This window comes from Symphalangus syndactylus, chromosome 1 (genome assembly GCF_028878055.3).
Source record: "Symphalangus syndactylus isolate Jambi chromosome 1, NHGRI_mSymSyn1-v2.1_pri, whole genome shotgun sequence".
NCBI lineage: Eukaryota > Metazoa > Chordata > Mammalia > Primates > Hylobatidae > Symphalangus > Symphalangus syndactylus.
The window spans coordinates 20834201-20853198 of NC_072423.2; the positions used below are offsets into that span (position 1 = coordinate 20834201).

The following is an 18998-nucleotide window of genomic DNA, read 5'->3' on the forward strand; positions in this document are numbered from 1 at the left end:
TGGTGTTACCGGTAGAATGGCTATAAAAAATATATTTGTACACAAAACACCTCTGTATTTACATAAACTTAGGTAGGAAAATGCTGCAACTGGACCAAAAAAAAACATCCTAATTCACATCTCTAGAAACCTTTAACTTATTAACGTCCTTTTGTTTACAAGGCAGTAAAAGTCAATATTTATAAAATATAGAGACATTAAAATGAAATAATAAATATAATACAAATTACCTTGATTGATGTAGATGCTCATCAACAAACGTAATTTTGGCCCTTACTTAAGGTGTGATCAAACGAAAAAAGGACCCTTGGAGTAAATCACCAAGATTATTCCTCTATCTTTTAAAGTTGAAAAACTGATTTATAGATAAACTCATTAGGTAGCTATGCCTCATTTTACCAGGAAGACAAATATAAAACTGACAGAGTGAAGCGTAAAAATACAGAGGCACAGATTTCGTGCTAATATACCCTATTTAGAAAACCTTCACCAGTACTCAGTACCAAATTGAGAAATTCAGTAGGCCTTTAAAAATATTAAAATAATTGAACCGGAAGTAGACTAGGAACTGGGAACATGATATGCCAAATGGCAGAGAGAAGGCCATGCTTTCTAGAAGCACCTTTTGGTTCAGGAAGCTCTCCAATGAAAATCTCCTTCTCAAATATTCAGACAGAAGGAAACTGTGAAAAACAAAATGTCCGTCTAGCTAACACTTGGTCACCCAATAAATGCACCATGAACTGTCCATCACTTGTCTAACATCATTTCTAACTGACTTCTGTCCATGATCATTTTTAATCCAAAGGAAAATGTTTAAAGCAACCTAACACACACACACACACACACACACACACACTCACACCTATCAAAACAAGACTGCTAAGAAAAGTGGGTTTAAATTGTTCATAATTTAGAAACATTAGGGTCAATAGTTTCAATTTGCAGTTTTTCCACTGCAAGTATCAGGGAAGGATACCCAAGTATTAATATTAGTCTGGACATCATTTTCACAATACCCCAAAAGCAGCAACTGAAACCAACTGGTTATAAACTGGTTATAAGAACCTACTACTCTTCATTTTTTATGAATAGTCTTGTTCTACTTTGGTAATGACAGTTTTATCAGTGTGTTATGACCATAGTAAACTAGGCCTCTGTAGAATCCTCATCTGTTTCTAAGAATGAAGCATCATTCCCTAATATACAGCTTCACTGTAATGAATATTATACCTTGATTTCAACTTCGCAGTGACTATCGCCAAAAACCTTCATAAACTCTTTCATAGAAATGATGTCTTGTGTTTACCATCCCCATAGCAAAAAATAAATTATATATATATATAGCAGTTTTTCATCCAACCACAGACATGGACAATAATCATTTACAACTTTGAAAGGTCACAATACCCTACCTTTCCTACATAGAGGGGGTCTGAACCCATGTATTCCTCCAGCACAAAGAACTGATTCCACACCCAGCTGCGCTTGGTCCGGGACTTCCCTGATTGGAAATAGGGCTTTGATCTGGACCTTGAGAGTTCTGCTTGACTCATCCCAGAAAAACACAGGAAAAGAGCTATTAGCTGAAGAAAATGGCAGAACTCCACTTTGCCCAACTTCATCTTTTTTTTTTCTTTCTTTTTCCTGTGTAAGAAAAAAACCTTGACAAGAGAAAAGGCACAGTTCCAGTTGGCTTAGTAGCTCTTGCCTCCGGCAGGGTGTCAGCTGGGAATCCAGAGATAATAATTTGTAGAGTGTTGGATTGGAAGAGGTCACCACTGCTGAATAGCCTTCGCCAAAGAATGGTGTAATAAGTACCTATCAGAACAAAGAGAAGAGCTGGTGTCAGGAACCAAAACACATAATAATATTTAGCATTCATTGACTAACCTACTATTGATTTTCCTAAACTATACAAATTTCCTAAGATTATACCAATATCATAATTTGTGTAATTAAAATATTAATTATATACTTAAAAATTATAATACACATTAATATATTTGTGAATTACATAAATACAGCTGATGCAGAATTATCTTCATTTCATAACACTACTTTAAAATATCACTTTTCTTCTAGGGCATTTTATTTGAGCATATGGTTTATTTTACACAAATGTAGCGGCATCATTTTAAAAATCATTTTAATGTTAGCCTTTTTTTTTCTTTTATATTACAATGATTTTCGTTCGCTGGTATTAGAATGTGAAAGCAAAGCAACTCAAAGCAGAAATTTAACCAAATGGGAAGGACATATGCTGGTTTAAATCTCTTCTGTGAAACTGTAAAGAGAAATAAAGAAGTATGAGGTGATGCAAAACTGGTTGATTGATTCTGAGTCACAGAACACCAGCTGTTTTGATGTGTTCTGATTTGATTGTGATCAGCTGAAAAGCTCAGTAGTTTCCATTTTCCACTCTTCGAACTTACTGTCATGTATGCTGTGTAGCATGTTAGGTTATGCTATTGCATTGCGGTTATTTGCTATTTTACAATTATTTATTGAGAATCTTGCAGCATGAGTTGTGCATAGTAGGGCCTCCCTACATAAACATTTATAGAATTGAATTATGTTGATCAACAGACGAGTGAGAAAACAGCTGTATTTGTGAGGCCCATTCATTGCTGGCATGCACCCAGGAGGTGCTTTAGCAGAAGCATGGAAAAGCCCTTTTATTCTAATGTCTATTTATTTCAGTTACAGAATTCTGATTATGCAAGAGATATAAAATCAGTTACAAAACAAACTTTCGAACATACCCCTAAAACACAAAGGAATGAGAATTTACGACAAAGTCCTCACTTTAATCACCATGTTGCACTTTGGTTTATGAATTCATTTTACTTCGTATAAATAAATCAACAGTAGAACGATTAAGGCAAAGAAGTATCATTTGCCTATTTCTGGGTTGTTTTTTTTTGAGGAAGAGGAGAAAAATATAGTGTTGAGAACATAAAGCCAAAAGATGTCTCCTATTAAGGCAGAAAATGCACTATCCTCATAAGCTTTTCAGTCTTTCTACCTGTCCCTTCTGTCAGAGGAGTGTCTGTTATGCAATAAAAAAAATTTTTGATAGTCAAATTTCTTAAGAAAATACTATATGTAGTAAAAGAAATGTGAAACAAATATATACATACGTACAAATTTATAGTTCACACAACTAGAAAAAACAGGTTCCAATGACTTTGTGCAATGAACTGTTAAAATGAATGCATACATTTAAAAATATATATCTATAAAGTTTTGATATTCCAGAGGGCATTTAAGAAAAATCCAATGCTCATCTAATTACTGTACTTGAGAGCCACCAGGATGGTAACTCTTAACTGCACCCTGTGCAGAGAACACAATCTCCCCAAATCCAGATATCCTCTCCAAGGATCAAAAATAAATTTATTCCATTTAGAAACCACCCTAGAGGGCCAGTTGTTCTAGCCTTTGACTTACAAACAACAAGTAACTTGGGATCATGCCATGATATTCCAATGTAGGCTCCTTAATTAAGTTGAAAGTTTATTGTAGGTAGGTCTGACTAACCCACCTGAAAGGCATGCTTCCTACAGTTTAAAAAGGCAGGGAGGTGCTTAAACTTTGATCTGGACATGTTGCACTAGTGTAGGGATTAGTCCAGTGATGAGATGAGAATCGTGAAGAGTGGTCTTCAGTAGGAATGGCTGACAGTATGGGAAGGGGCAAAGTCATGTAGCTTCTTCCTTCATCTAGTGGTAAACCAGTGTCCTGGGGATGGGGAGGGATGGTTTAGAGCTCTGGTCAGGCGGCTGAGACAAGCATGTGAAGTCTGTGGCAATAGAACAGTTCCAGTTTCACCACTCTCCCTTCTCAAGAGAATGAATTCTCTCTTAAAGGCAATGACATAAACACTTTGGCTCCTGATAATATATTTTTTAGATGCAATAGAGCAAAATTACACCATTTAGGCTACTTTATGGATTGAGTGGATGTGGTAACATTGTTTCAGAGAGTGACAATACATCCAACTTCTAAAAACCTAAATAGCAAATGAGCTTTTGGAATTCAATACTTGAGGAGTTAGTTACCAGTAAAGACTGCTGGTGTCTGCATCGGATAAATATTCAAATTCTGGGCCAGTCATGTCTTAACTACGTAATTTTGAATAAGTTAAATACTAAGAAGTTCCAGAGATAAAACCTTAAGTCTCTCATCTATAAAACAAAGATGATAATAATGGCATCTACTTCATAGGATTAAATGAGCAAATCATGAGATGCCAAAAATAGTGCCTGGCAAACAAAAATGTATTTTTAAAAAGTTTTTGGGATTATTATCATATTTTTTAGTTTGAAACTGGCTATGTTAAAATTAGTTTATGGGTTGATGTTAGTTTTCATTCGAATGTTATCTATATTCAAATGTTTTAGACAACTCTTACACCAAGTGAAAGCATTTTGATAGTTGTAGTTGGTTCCAGAGAACCATATGGTCATAAATCAAAAAATCAAGATGAATACAAAGGCGCCAAAGTACTATATATATGTATAATTCTTTATTTCTTAAAGGCATGCCTTCTGTAATTTTTTAGAAATCAAACACAAATATCAGAACTGGAGAAATTTATTTTAGTTCACTAGGTGTTTACTGATGAGGAACAAAGCACACAGTCTGGACTAGGGATAAGATCACAGGACTCATTGTCCTACAAGCTCCACCACTTTCTGTATGACCTTGGATTGCTCTGGGATTTTATTTTCCACATTTGCAAAATGAAGGAGCTGAACTCAATTATCTCGTAAAAGTCTGCTTTTTTTTTCAGGTCTTACTTTTCTACTTTTTGACAATTACATAAAATTGATTTTGTTAGCTCTTTTAAAGCTGTGATAAAATACATATTGTTAATAATAAAAGATAATGGGGGCCGGGCGTGGTGGCTCATGCCTGTAATCCCAGCACTTTGGGAGACCGAGGAGGGAAAATCACAAGGTCAGGAGACCGAGACCATCCTGGCTAACACAGTGAAACTCTGTCTCTACTAAAAATTTAAAAAAAAAAAAAAAATTAGCTGGGCGTGGTGCCATGTGCCTGTAATCCCAGCTACTCGGGGGGCTGAGGCAGTAGAATCGCTTAAACTCGGGAGGTGGAGGTTGCAGGGAGCTGAGATGACGCCACTTCACTCTAGCCTGGGTGACAGAGTGAGATTCCGTCTCCAAAAACAAAAAAGATAATGGGCAGAGAAATTTAAGGAAGTTAGGAAGTTATAGGAATGTAAAAGAAACATTTGACTTGCTTATAAAATGCAACATTCACTTTAAGAAGAGCTATTTAATGTACTCTTCTTGCTCTTGAAGATTCTTTCTTTTCCATTCAACATGACTGGGGATTTATCAAATTAGCTAGAACATATAAAAGAAGAGAGTTACAGAACATGGCATGGGTGACATTAAAGTCATTGAAATAATGTCTGTGAAGGGAAGATACTTGATAATTGTGCAACTCATTTTAATTAAGGGTTTTTAAAAGCACCTAGTATAAACATAAACCTTGACGAAGAAGGAGATCCACCTTGTCGCATCTGTAGTATCTAAGACTGAAGTAGGCACATAATTGACATTCGGAAACCATTTACACATACTCATTTTCATTATGATCAACCTCATTTTTTAATATGAAAAGTTAACCATACAACAAGTCAAGATACAAATTCCTTGGTAAGTCAACCATGTTTATAAGTCACAGTCACTTTCAAGGAAATTCCATTCTATTTCTCTGCAATATTTGAAGTATTTGCCAACCTCTTGAGCTAAATTGTCTTTACCTTGATCCAAGTTCTACCAGAGTGCACAAGGGTATTTAACTGGCATTGTGTATATTATCAGAGGATGAAATTTTCTTTTTTGAGATAAATGTCTCTGTTATACTCTTTGTGGAATGCACTTGGAAAATCAGAAAACAGTGTGCGAACCATTGTGATCTGAAGTGAGGATGTTTCATAATGTGTTTCCCAGTATTTTTGGCAGTAATCAACTCTGCCAGGAACATATGCCCTCTATAGCAGCGGAAGAGTCGCATGGCCTCAGGTCAGGTGCCACCTTTCCTTATCAGTCTTTCACAAATGTTTGCCTTCCTTTTCAATCAAATCTCAATTTCAAGAGAAAGGCGAGTATAGCAGTTCCACTGATTTCATTCTGTCCTGATCTGGGTATCATGAAAGAAATAAGGGCTCTGAAGCATTATTTTAAGAAGCCTGTAGTTCTTTGTGGTTGTCAACCAGAAGTAATCCAAACTTAAACTTGAGATTTTTCTCACATACTGTATAACCTCTTTATAAGGCTTTTTATCTTCTCCCAAATATCAACATGTAGAAAGATACCACAATAACTTTTATTACATTTAAATGAACTTGAGTACAGAGTCAGTAACAAATTGCTGACTTTTCACAATGGATTAAATATTGCCTCACAAATCTGTGCCTAAAGCAAAAACACTGCATCCCTCTTTAGAAGTCTATGTTGTTTATCTTCTCTCTGTCTTCCACCTCCTTTCCTATCTGAGTTTCATATACAGGAGTTAAAAACAAGATTTATGTCAGAAAAAAATGAGTAATCTGCATCCATGCATGTGGTTTGGAGAGCTGACCTCTTCACTATTACTAGTTCTTTTAAAAAGTGCAGAAAAAAAAATATATATATATAAATATAAATGGATATACAGTTGAAGGAAAGTCTACAGATCTGTATAAACTTTTGGACATTGGAACATTTCTGAAGAGAAAAACAAGAACAGGTTATATCTGAGGAGAGAATGGCACAGAGGTAAATCACAGGTGTCTCAGGGAGTAGTAGTGATGGCTACTGGACAAATGATTAATCTGAAACAAAAAAAAAACTGAAGAAGATTTAGAATGTTTTTGTTTGATATCTTAAGGTTAAAACTTGTGTTTTAAAAAACAATTTATAATATTTTTCCATGTTTTACAAACTGAAATACATGAAAATAACCACAAGTAGTACTGTGATGAGCCTAATAGAGCATAACTTAATCATCAGAATATAAAATACAACACTGAAAAATATATTTTGAACAGACTGAAGCAAAAAGAAAAAAGAAGAGGTAAAAATCCCTTAAGCAGTATTTGCTAAATCAACATCATTTGATATGAAATCACTTGATCATGCTACCATTTTGTTCCAATTATTTTTGTTAAACTAAGTGGCAGTGCATTAGTTCCAAGTAGACTGTTTATTATCCATTTAACTTTAACAGCTAATGTTATTTTACCAAAACAAATTCATTACTATAAAGTTTTCTTGGAATTTCTACTCCACTTGACATCTCTAGGAAACCACTTTTAACAGATCAAGTGACTATCGTGCTCTTAATCAAATGGTGTTTTCAAACTTACAAACAATGACTAAAGGTCCTTTCATGCAAAAAAAAAAAAAACAAAAAAACAAAAAAACACTGTCATGCATTAGCATATCAATTACTAATCAGCAAAATTGCAAGTCTTCCAGAACCTGTTCCATTCAAAGTCAACATGCTAAAAACATAACAAGTATACATCATATTCAGCCATTGCACACTAATATATCACCACAAGAGTAGTTTTAAAAACATGGCTAACTGCCAATTAATTCATATGTTCTAGACTGCTTTTTTAAAAAGTAGACAGTGCTGTATGCTTTCTGGAAATAATATGTGCTATGATATATAACTATCAGCTATACTAAAAGGAAATATAGGACTATTTTTGGTTTTGTGGCACTTAAAGTTGAACTGGAATGTGTTTGTTGCTGTCCAATATAAATAAGCAATGGCTTATCACAATTAAAGACCACATTCCACCAAAATTTCTCTAAATTCTAGGCAAGGAGCAGCAGCTCATGCTCTCTGCCATCTGGAGTCCGCCTCAGATGCAGGTCTTCTGAAACTGTTTTGAAATATACTTAATATATAACCCGCTAACACACAGCTTACTATCAATTGGTAATGCTGATTTAAAGAAGTCATGCCTCTCTTTTAAAAATTGGTATAGTTTATGACTAGATGGAGAATGATAGTCCAAAACTAAATTCAATTATTTGCATTTTCTAGAAAAACAATTGTAGGAATGACATTTGAGGACTGTCAGTGTACTTAATAGAATAATCCACAAGAATCAGAAAAATCCATAATGGTTGTCTGACAAACACCTCCAGAATCCAACTGATATTCCCTGAGACATTTTGTTGGCTGACCTATGAAACATAACAGTACAAGAAATCACAGTTGGAATAATAGCAACAAAATAGAAAAAATCTTGTTGACCTATTGGGGGGAAACTGTCATTTCCAAGATTGCTTTAAGGTTGAACTACATTTAGGCAGCAGCATGTTTTTAAGGAATCTTTAAGCAGGGTGAAAGATGTACATGTTTAAAAGTGGAAATGACACCATTCCACAGCAAGAGAACTATGCAACATATTACCATTGTTTTAAGATGAACCTTCTATTTACTAGCTTTTTTTTGTTTTTGTTTTTGTTTTTTTTTTTGTTTGTTTTGTATAGTCTAGGAGAAGTCTGTTTCTTTTCAGGAATTCTTTGGATATTTAACGGTTTTATTTAAATTCAATGAAGAGACTGCCTCCTGATTCATCCACTGTCTTCTCTAAAGACTTTCATTTGCTCTTGTGTCCCCAGTACAGCTGCCACCTGTTACCACTGAGGTCCTCCCTGTGATTTAACCCAGTCCACAAAGTTAGAGTAGTCTGCTTTGTGTAAAGGATAGTACTTATTCATTGTTGCTTTTGCCCATTTTTAATGTAGAACCCCTTAATACATTTTTGGGAATGCCAAAGGGGGAAAATGTATTCTAATCCCCTCCTATTCATGACTGAGCAGATGCCAGAATACAACACTCGAGAGAAAATAGTCCTGGACAGAGTGTTATCAGAGCTGAAGCCACACTTCATTTCAAACCACAACATTACCAGCCACACTATTCAGGACAATGTCTAAGAGATAAATAAAGAGGATGCCATTTCAATACTGAAGAATGTAATAGCCTGGTTTCCATTAGGGTTCATGTTAGAGGAAAAACATTTTAAAATCTTCAAATTCTGCTGCTCCTTAAGTTTGAAGATTCCCAAAGTGGTGGAACCACAGATAGATGACATGTTTGAACTGCAATAGATGTTAGAAAATCCAAAGTAGCCCTTTCTTTACTTTGAACAAAATGGAAATCTACAGATTCCCAGTGAAATGCCCAAGGTCACACAGCTAGGTACTGATCCAATATCCATTGCATAACTGTATGTAATGAGTATTTTAAAGTATTTGTTAAAAATTGCTCATTCTGGTAATAAGTGCTTTTGCAATGTGTGATCTTTGGAACTTATCATCTTTCCTAAAAGCCAAACAAAGTAGATTTGACTGTACTTAAATTTTTATATGACCATAAGTTTTAATTTTCTAAGTAGGTAATGGTAACCATAATTATCATTCAGAAGGGCAGAGAATGCAGACTAAGAAGAAAGGGTGAAGGAACCTACTGTCTAGGGTTGTGTGTTTCTATCTTACAAAAAAATGAAGAGTGAGCTGTATCCAAATTTAAAATAGCTTTTTCCCTTCTAAACAACTCTGGAATCCAAAAATAATTTCCTACTACATTATGACACAAGGTTGCTAACTATTTCCACTGAAATTTAAACAACAGCTCAGTGAACATTGTAGAAATAGGGTACCAACTCAGGACAGTATATTAGGATATAAAACTCTCTCTATATGGGGCCATTTTGTTTGACAAAATAAGTATCATTCCTATTGTACCCTTTTGGTTGGTGATATAAGTCCTATATTTTGAGATGACTGCTTGCTGCTGATATTCCCATTATAATCATCCTAAACTTAATGTTGCTATCTTCAGTTTCCAGTACAGTAATATATTAACATTAATTTGTTTCATCTGTACACCATTTAAAGTTTAACATTACATTCAATAATTTTAATTCTGATGAAAGAGCCCTCTCTTTTGTACTTAAAAGGTATAATTTTTTACATTTTAATTAGTGAGGCTAGGGACTCTCTGTGATATGTGACTTCTCACGTAAAGAAACTGTGATCAAATCCATTAGCTCCCTGGGCCAGATAACATTACAACCACAGACCACAACCTCCTACTGTTAACTGGCCTAAATATGCAGGCAGGGGCCCTGGAAATGAATCACATAGCCTGTAGTGTGCATCTGGTTATCAAACACAGAAAGAAAACTTCTCAGAGTGGATTACAGACTCAATTTCAACTAAGCACAACCTCTTCCATGGGTGAAAGGAATTTTTAAAAAGACAAAACAAGAGTTTATAATTAACTAGAAGAAACATTTGTAAATTAAAAAGTAAACAAAGTAACAAGGCACACTCTTTCTGAGTTATTTATGTAATAACAAAATGGTAAAATTATATTCAGAGAGTTTTTTATAATTTATTCTTACAAGAAATCTTAGCTGTGTCAACTATAATTTTTAATTTGCCCTTGTATTTACCTTGTGCCACGTGTGATTTATGTGACTTCAATAAAAGTCATCAGGTTTCAATAAACACTTTGCAAAACAGCAGAAAAGAGACTCTACCAGAATGAAAATCTATACTATAATCTGAAATGAAGATATGGACAGATGTCTGCATATTCATTTGCACTGGTAATTTTATCTGTGAGACTTGCAGAAAAACAAGGGGGAAGTGCTTGCAGGGGTATCGTTCTGCAGAACCAGCAAATCCCCAGAGGAGGCACTCGTGTATTGCTGGTTACAGCTAGATCTGCTATGCTTGTCAGATGCTGGGGAGATGGTCACACACAAGACTCTGATCACATGTCTTCTTTCCTTGTCCTCAGCTCCCCTTTATCACCCCACCAAGTAGCATCTGATTCCTTCATCCAAGGAAGAAAAAGCTTCCATCTCAATCCCTTTGCAATCAACTAATGCATGTTAGTTATTTTAGAAGTTCCTGAAACTTCCAATTTAAGCTAAGGCTTTGAAGACTTCCAATCAAGTAAAAGACATTTGTGTGTGTGTGTAAGAGAGAGAGAACTGTGATGTGATACAAGCTATTAAAGCAATAAATGTAAAACCTTATGAAATCCAGGAAGATTGTAATTATTCAGCAATAAATATCCACAGCACAGAAGAATTTGTGAGTTTGGTATTTTATAAACTATTTCTGAAAGATCTGACAAAAAAGCATTCGCTCAACACAAAAATGTATTCACTTCCTCATATCAGTATACACTCTGAGGAGTTTATATCAGCTTTGCCATCAAAAAAGCAAAATGCTGAATAACAGGGAAACCAGTAAAGAAACCAGTGCCCAGGAGAGACAGTCATTTGATTTTTAGGCCAAGGAAGGCTGAACAGTGGCCAACTCCGCGTGCTCTCCACCCTCTCTTCTTCATTGGACACTAAACGCTAGAGTCAATTCAAGGGTAAATTGCAGTAATATAGATGCTTTACAATTATCCTTTTATAAGAAAGGAAAACGCTCTGTGCTATTAAATCAATAAAAGTAGACTTAAGAAGAGTTGTGAGTCTGTCAAGTGATTGTTAACACAATTCTAATGACCTCTTGCAGCCCTTAATTACAATAATATCTCACGTTGTAAGTGCACAATGCCCTTTTATTAAAGCTGCAAACCTTAATAGCTTTTAGCAGGGTGATGGTCTGTGCTACTGATTATTGTTTTCTTTATTTTTCTTTCCTCAGACAGACTCGGCTAGCTTTCCCAGATAAGACTATTAACGTTGGATGTTATCTAATTGCTCTGCTATCCCACTCCATATTAAACACTAACAGAGACGCAAGACTTCCACAAAGTTGCCAGTCTTCCTACCTGCCTCAATTCTTTTGCATTTTAATTCATACTGTTCCAAATAGCCTTAAAAATAAAGAAAAGGATTCTTCATGCATTTCCCCTTGACATACAGAACAAGAAAATATCCTAGGTAAACCAAAGTCTAACTAGTTCTTTAGGAAAGAAGTAATTCTTGGTGAGTTACTGAAAGCTTCAAATGTAATTAAATTTTTTTCTTAGCTCTTTTCTCCCATAACAATTTGCCTTTATAAAGACCCTCTTAAAACTATTTAGATATTGTGTCTATGCAAACTTTCCTTTAGAAAAAGACTGCTACTGCTCTTAAACTCTTAAAATACACATTTTTTGTGTGAGGTGTTATCTGCTTTTAAAAATACATACTTGTCACTTGGCAAGGGCCATATATTAACAAGTCACTTACATTTTTCTCTTATTTTTTGTATAAAGTTATGTTTATCTATTTCTGTATGAAAAATGATCTGAACACCTGTCTAGTAGCTACAGAAATTATGAGGACAAGTCTTACTTAAAGGTCTCACTTAATAAACGATCTAATAGAGACAAGATATTTATTGCAAAGCAAAAGATGTTGTAAGTACATTCCTGGTTCAATTCGCAGATCTCCAAAGCCTTGATACACCCAATCCTTGATGGTTTCTCAATAGTTTGCCATTTGCCCAGTGCTGGGTGAACTCATTGCCAATCTTTACTCACCTGAACTATGACATTTAAGAAATCCGTAGGGTTAACGATCTAAAACGTGAAGCGGTACAGAATAACGGGTCTTTTTTCATTAATCCACACTGGAAGGTTGAATACCAGCAACTAGCAGTGTACCATGTGCACCCATGAAGAAGTCCACCACGCATTCAGAGAAGCAGGGCGCCCTTTTCCCAGCGCACACTTAAGGTACTGCCAGGCAGAGGGGATGCAGGATGCAGATGAACCAGATCAGCAGAATACTAATTGCAGGGGAAAAAAGCAAAGCACCCTGAGGTGAGCTCCACCTTCACGAAAGGTAAAAGGTGTCTAGAGCCGATGGTTCAAAGGACTCCTGCCCACAGCGGCGCATACCCCCTTCCAGCCTCAGACCTCTGCAGAACCCGGCGGCACAGCCGGCGCGGAGTTGTGCCCCCACCAGTCCGAGGTTGAGGGAGGAGCCTGCTTGTGTTCCTCTTTGAGGAGAGTGCTCCAGCCTGCCCATGTTTGCCGCTGCACCTGGAGAGTGCCGGGATTTGCTCTTACCCTCAACAACTACTCCTCGTGTCGCACCTGGTGTCTGTCAACACCGGCTTTCCGGGCCAAACGCCCCCGGCTCCGTCCACAAGCCTGTCCTGCCTTGCAGAGCCACATCTCACGGCAACACGCAGTAACTTGGGGACGCCAAGGGAAACTCCGCACGGACATCCCCGCCCGCTCTCCGCTCACTGATTAGTCCTGCTTCCAAAGGCGCACAGCAAGGGCGCACATCTGCCCAGCGGCGCCTCCCCAGCCCCGCGCAGGCAGACACACTCACCTGGGGCCTCGCTGGCCTCCCCGCGGCGTCAGACGCCAGGGACCCGGGCGTGTGCATCCGAAAGGACCTGCGCTAGGCTGCCGGGCGCCCGCGGGCTCTTGGGGACCCAGTGCACGCAGCTCCGCGCGCGGGGCAGACTGGAGGCACCGGCTCGACACCCGCTCGGGCCCGCCCGGCACGGGCTCCTCCTCCAATCACAGCCCACTCCGCGGTGCGCGGGGACCCTGCCCCGGCCTCGGGCGCCGGGGGCCCGTTGCGTCTGCTCGCTGCGAGGGGCCCCTCCGGCTCGCCCGGGCGGCTGAGACGCAGGGTCCGGGGCCAGCGGGAGCGCGCGGCCGGAGAGAGGGCGAGAGGGCGCGCGGGAGAGGAGGGGAGAGCGCGCCAGAGCCCGGGCCGAAGAGGGAAGGGAAGAGGGCGAAGACGGTGGGCGGCGGGCGCCCGCTGTCAGCGCCGTCGGAGGCCGGCCCGGGGAGCCACTGAGACTTCCCCGCCTCCGGGAGACCCGGTGGGGGCTACTGGAAAAGAACACGAAAACGGAGCCGCTCGGCCGCCACGCGCGCACACACACACGCGCGCACCCTCGCGCACCCTCCTCCACCTCCCGCCTGGCGGATCTGTACAGATGGATTCCTTCGCAGGAAAATAAAGAAGAGGGGTGAAAGTAGGAGGGGCTGCAGCCCATCCATCTCTCCGCGAGGCATTTGCATCTGAAAGCACGGAGCTGGAGGAGAGTTTTGAGGGTATTTGCAAGCTGCCCCTCCAACACCCACCTTTGCCTGTCGTGAAAGCCGTGATCAATTGAGCTCCTGAGGCATGAAAGCAAAGTCATAAAACTAATCAGAACTTACAGTTTTCTTGCTTGATAATTTTGCCCTTTCAATCTCCTCTGACTGCCCTAGTTCTACTTTTTTTTTTTTTTTTTTTTTTAAACTTGCAGACAATTTTCTCCCCTGCTGGGCTCTCTAATGCTAAACTTCCAAAGTGTAGGATTTACTCGCAGTGCGGGACAGAGGACCCTTGCAAGGTGTGGAAGGAAGGAAAGAAGGAAGGAATGGGATCTGGTCTTTTCTTTAGAGCGCGGCGCAGCCCCTGGAGTTGAGCACGCTTTGTTTTCCCCTGCTCTGGTGCTCGCTTTAATCTGATGACTGGGTGTCCTGTCATAGGGGTTACGAGGGGGAAGAGATCATTTCCAACTAGGTTCGTTTCATTTTTCTCACTCTACCAATGGGAAGTGTCCTCTTTCTCTTACGCACTTATTCTTACTTAACCTTAGCAGTAATTCTACGGATACCAGTTACATGGGCTTAGGCTTGTCCGTGCCATTACCTCTGATTTCTTGTGCAGTCAAGCACACTTTTCTGTACCCAGTCCAGCCTCTCCTGGCCATTTAACTGGAACCATGCCTCCCCCACCTCGCCCATTCAATTTAGTCAATGTTTAAAGCCGAATTCTATGCTAATAATTCTAACAGCAATTTTGGACTCCTATTAAGTTCCAGATACCATCCTATACCATCCTATGTTGCTTACTTAACATTAATGCATTTTAAAAGTTCTAACTCCAACCCCAAAGCTCCCCAGATCCAGGGCTGCTTGGATGTCCATTTCATGGTCCATTTCCACTCAGCTGTCAGCCATCACCCAAATTCAAGATGCTTAAAAAAGACCTCTGTATCTTTTCTTAGATATTAGCTTGGATTTTCCCTGTAGGTTCTTTTCTTTCAGGGGCACTATCATTCACCTGGTAGCCAGGTATCAAACCTTGACTTCATCTTTGAGCTCTTTGAAATGCTTTTCTGTGTTAAAATGCTCACTCTGGCTCATGTAGTACAATCTTTAGATTAACTTTAGATTTTTCTGGTAACATTACATATATTCGCCTTGTTTTGCCTATGAACTGACTTCTGGGATGAGATTTTTTCTTATAACTGTTCTGAACTAAAAGCTTCAGGAGGGCGGTGATTAATATTCAATATCACCAAGACACAGCACATGTTTAGCCCATAGTAAGCATTTCTTGAATAAAGAAGTGTTTGTATCCCATCTAGCATTTATCACAAATCTGACCATACCAAGCTATTTTTAAACTGCTCATGGATTGCCTGGGTTGTTCATCTGTAGGAGGTCATATTGTGATTGGGAATCAGAAACTGCACTGTTTTCACCTACCGGCTTGTTTTGATCAAAGGACATTGCATAGAAAAGGAAAATGTTTTGAGGCCCTTTAAGAAAAAGATATTTTTCTTCAAGTTTTCATATTTTTTCTCTTCCTATGACTCCACATAAATGTTGATTCCAAATGCACGCTTTCTTCTTAAACCATTCTATGTGCCTTCCTTTTAAAAAATTTCCTTAATAACCTCTACAGAATCCAAAACAGGTGAAGTAATTTCAGTTAACCAGAATTGTAGCCCTGGTTCCCACACTAACAGCTGTTGATCTTAGAGGGAGGTCTAGATTCTTCTTGACCAAAAGACACAACCTAGAGCAAGGGTAAGAACTGGGACTAATACAGACAGTAACCAAGGGACACCTTTTATCTAAGGGATGGTCTCTTTCTGAGGAGATGGCACACAGCTGAAACGTAATGATGACAATGAGTCAGCATTGTGCAGCTCTGAGGGAAGAATGATCTAGGCAGAATAAACTAGGGGGATGTCTGCGGTAAGAAGGGGTTGGATGTATGTACTGCAGGAGGGGAGGAGAATGGAGATGGTTTATGTTGTAGTAATAGACATGGAATAGATCTTTCTAGGTCTTCCAGCCCCTGAAAGATGTTTATATTTTATTCTTAGGAGGAAGCTCAGCATCAAGAACAGCAAATAAGAGTTCACCAGGCTATAGCTGTTGTCAAGTTTAGGGTCAACACATGTTTTATTAGGTCCTTTCTCCTCTCCTTTCTTTTTCTCACAATTTCTGATTTGATTAGAAGACCCGGTTTTCTGAGAAACGCAAAAAAAAAACAAAAAACAAAAAACAAAAAAAACTGTAGTAGATGAATCCCAAGGCACTGCCAATTATTTAAGATTCCATGAACTACAAATGCAAGCCATAATGTCTTACTTACAAAATTTCATGTTTTCTTATACATTTCAAATGTATAATATTTCTATTCATATGTGTGTGTATATATTTTCAAATTCCCTCAGTTGAAGGCTTTATGTCTTTAGTGTTGTATATAGCATAATTTGAATAAATGTCCCCTTTTCTACCCTACTTTAAAGATCATCTTTTCAATTTATTTTCACTGTCTTGATTAAATTAATAAAAGTTAACCCATTCTGAAACTATATTTTGGAGAAGGAGGAATCAGTAAAATGTAGGAGAATTCTGTCACAGTTTCTGTTCGTATGAAAAGTACATTCTTAGGTGTTTTATCATTCAAAGTAGATATGATGTAAGCAAGTACTTTCTGATAAGATTGCTGATCAAATTTTATTCATATTCATTCCATTATGATCTTACTCTAAAACCAAAGACATAGGCCTGCTATCTGGTAGCTAAGAAGAGAACAGATGTAATCCTTGAGAACTAAGCAGTTCTAAACATTCCAGAGAACCTCAGGTAGGAAAACAGAGATGTGGCAGAAGGTAGGAGGCTCTCCCCATAAGGCCACAAAAGGTCTCAAAACATGGGACCACTTATGGTTTGTTGTGAATGTTTCTCCCATTATAAACTGTGAATAATAATAAAAATCTATATTTAAGGCTTAACATTTTTTCTGAGGGTATCTATGTGCTTCAATTTAGTTCATCTAATTAAATACGATTCCATCTTCTGGAAAGTAAGGACTTCTAGCACAAGGTAGCCATTTAGTGCATATTTACTGAACCCCTGCTATGTGATTCCTCAACTGGGGCATGGGAACACAAAGATAAATAAGATTTAGTTCTTAACTTCAAGAACTTCTCAATCTACTCTGAAAATAAAGAGGGGTGTACATCTCCACACGCCACGTGATGAGGTGGGCACAAAATGTCACATGTGGGAGTAAAACAAAGGGGCCATATGATGAAAAACCTTGAATGAAAGAAAAATGTTTGGAATGTGCTGTGAGGACAAAGGGACTCTATTGAGGAGTGTTATGAAGAAAAATGGTGATCATATTTGCATTAGAAGAAGAAACACCCTAGCCCCTTGTTAAGTCAGCCTTGGACCTGAGGTGAAAGAAATGTTAGGCCGGGCGCGGTGGCTCACGCTTGTAATCCCAGCACTTTGGGAGGCCGAGGCGGGCGGATCACGAGGTCAGGAGATCGAGACCACAGTGAAACCCTGTCTCTACTAAAAATACAAAAAAATTAGCCGGGCGTGGTGGTGGGCACCTGTAGTCCCAGCTACTCGGAGAGGCTGAGGCAGGAGAATGGCGTGAACCCGGGAGGCGGAGCTTGCAGTGAGCCGAGATTGCGCCACTGCACTCCAGCCTGGGCGACAGAGCGAGACTCCGTCTCAAAAAAAAAAAAAGGAATGTTTAGGAAGTTGTTTTAGAGATCCGGGTGCTGGGAAAAGCCTTGGCCTGGACTCTAGTTGTGGCACTGGAATTATATGAAAGTTCCTTGGATACAGTCAGAAAATATAAATAGATGTAAAGATTTTGTGACTAGAGTTATCACTAATGGAGCATAAATAATCACTAAAAGAAGAAGGATGCTGGTACCTAAGATTGGCATCACGGAGTCAACCCCCAAACAGCATCACTCATGACCATGCCACTTCATAGATTAACTAAACTAGAAAAATCCAAAATCTGAGGTAATACAACAATTTTGCTTCTTAGGATATACCCAAGGTCTCCTCCTTCACTATCAAAAAAATTCAGTTTTGCACAAAAATGAATACTTACCTGGAGAGTATACCACTCAGTTAAAGGACCCTAAAATATTCATAGAATAAAAGAGCTGCTTAGACACCACAGAAATATTTAGAAAATACAAAGATGGCCAGGCGCAGTGGCTCAGGCCTGTAATCCCAGCATTTTGGGAGGCTGAGGCGGGCAGATCACAAGGTCACGAGTTCAAGACCAGCCTGGCCAACATAGTGAAACCCCGTCTCTACTAAAAATACAACAGTTAACCGGGTGTGGTGGCACATGCCTGTAGTCTCAGCTACTCAGGAGGCTGAGGCAGGAGAATCGCTTGCACTCAAGAGGCGGAGGTTGCAGTGAGCCAGGACAATACCATTGCACTCTAGCCTGGGTGACAGAGTGAGGCTCCATCTTAAAAAAAAAAAGAAAGAAAAAAAGAAAAAAAAGAAAAGATGTTTGATGGGGTCTGAGGAATTTTATTGTGTAATCTGGGAGAAGGTAAGTGCAAATCCTCACGGAAGAATTCTGTGCAGCTTTCAGCCTGTGCTGCCAGAGATGGTGCTTCAGCTGGGTTTTGCAAATAACTTACTCCTTCCCTGAACCACTTAGAAAAATCCTTCAGAAAAGAAATGAGAAGGAAAGGACACCTAATGGGGTTGGAAAGCAAGGGTTAAAAGTCCATTTTAGCCCCATACTCAGCAAACGAAGTTTTTCCTATTATTATTCCAGTCTCCTACAGGTACTTAGGGCTTCTTTTCAGGCATGAGAAAATCTGTGATGGTGTGTGTCATTGGTTAACATCTTAAAGTAGGAGTTTAATTTTCTCCACTACATGTCAAATTTCAATATTTTCTTT

At 38.8% G+C, this 18998-nt stretch overlaps 1 protein-coding gene across 2 annotated transcripts in view; it reads right to left on the reverse strand.

Annotated features, from left to right (window-relative positions):
- Positions 1-13481, reverse strand: part of CDH7 (cadherin 7) — a 137161-nt gene extending 123680 nt beyond the window's left edge. The window contains exons 1-2 of one of the 2 annotated variants that reach the window (XM_055296971.2): positions 13343-13481; positions 1416-1821 (exon numbers count right to left, since the gene is read on the reverse strand). In XM_055296971.2, the coding sequence (XP_055152946.1) occupies positions 1416-1625 (210 nt within the window). In that variant the 5' untranslated portion in view covers positions 1626-1821; positions 13343-13481. Of the gene's footprint in view, positions 1-1415; positions 1822-12540; positions 12764-13342 lie in introns of those variants that run through there. The other variant, XM_063637644.1, reaches the window with a different exon arrangement.
- Between the last annotated feature and the right edge of the window lie 5517 nt (positions 13482-18998).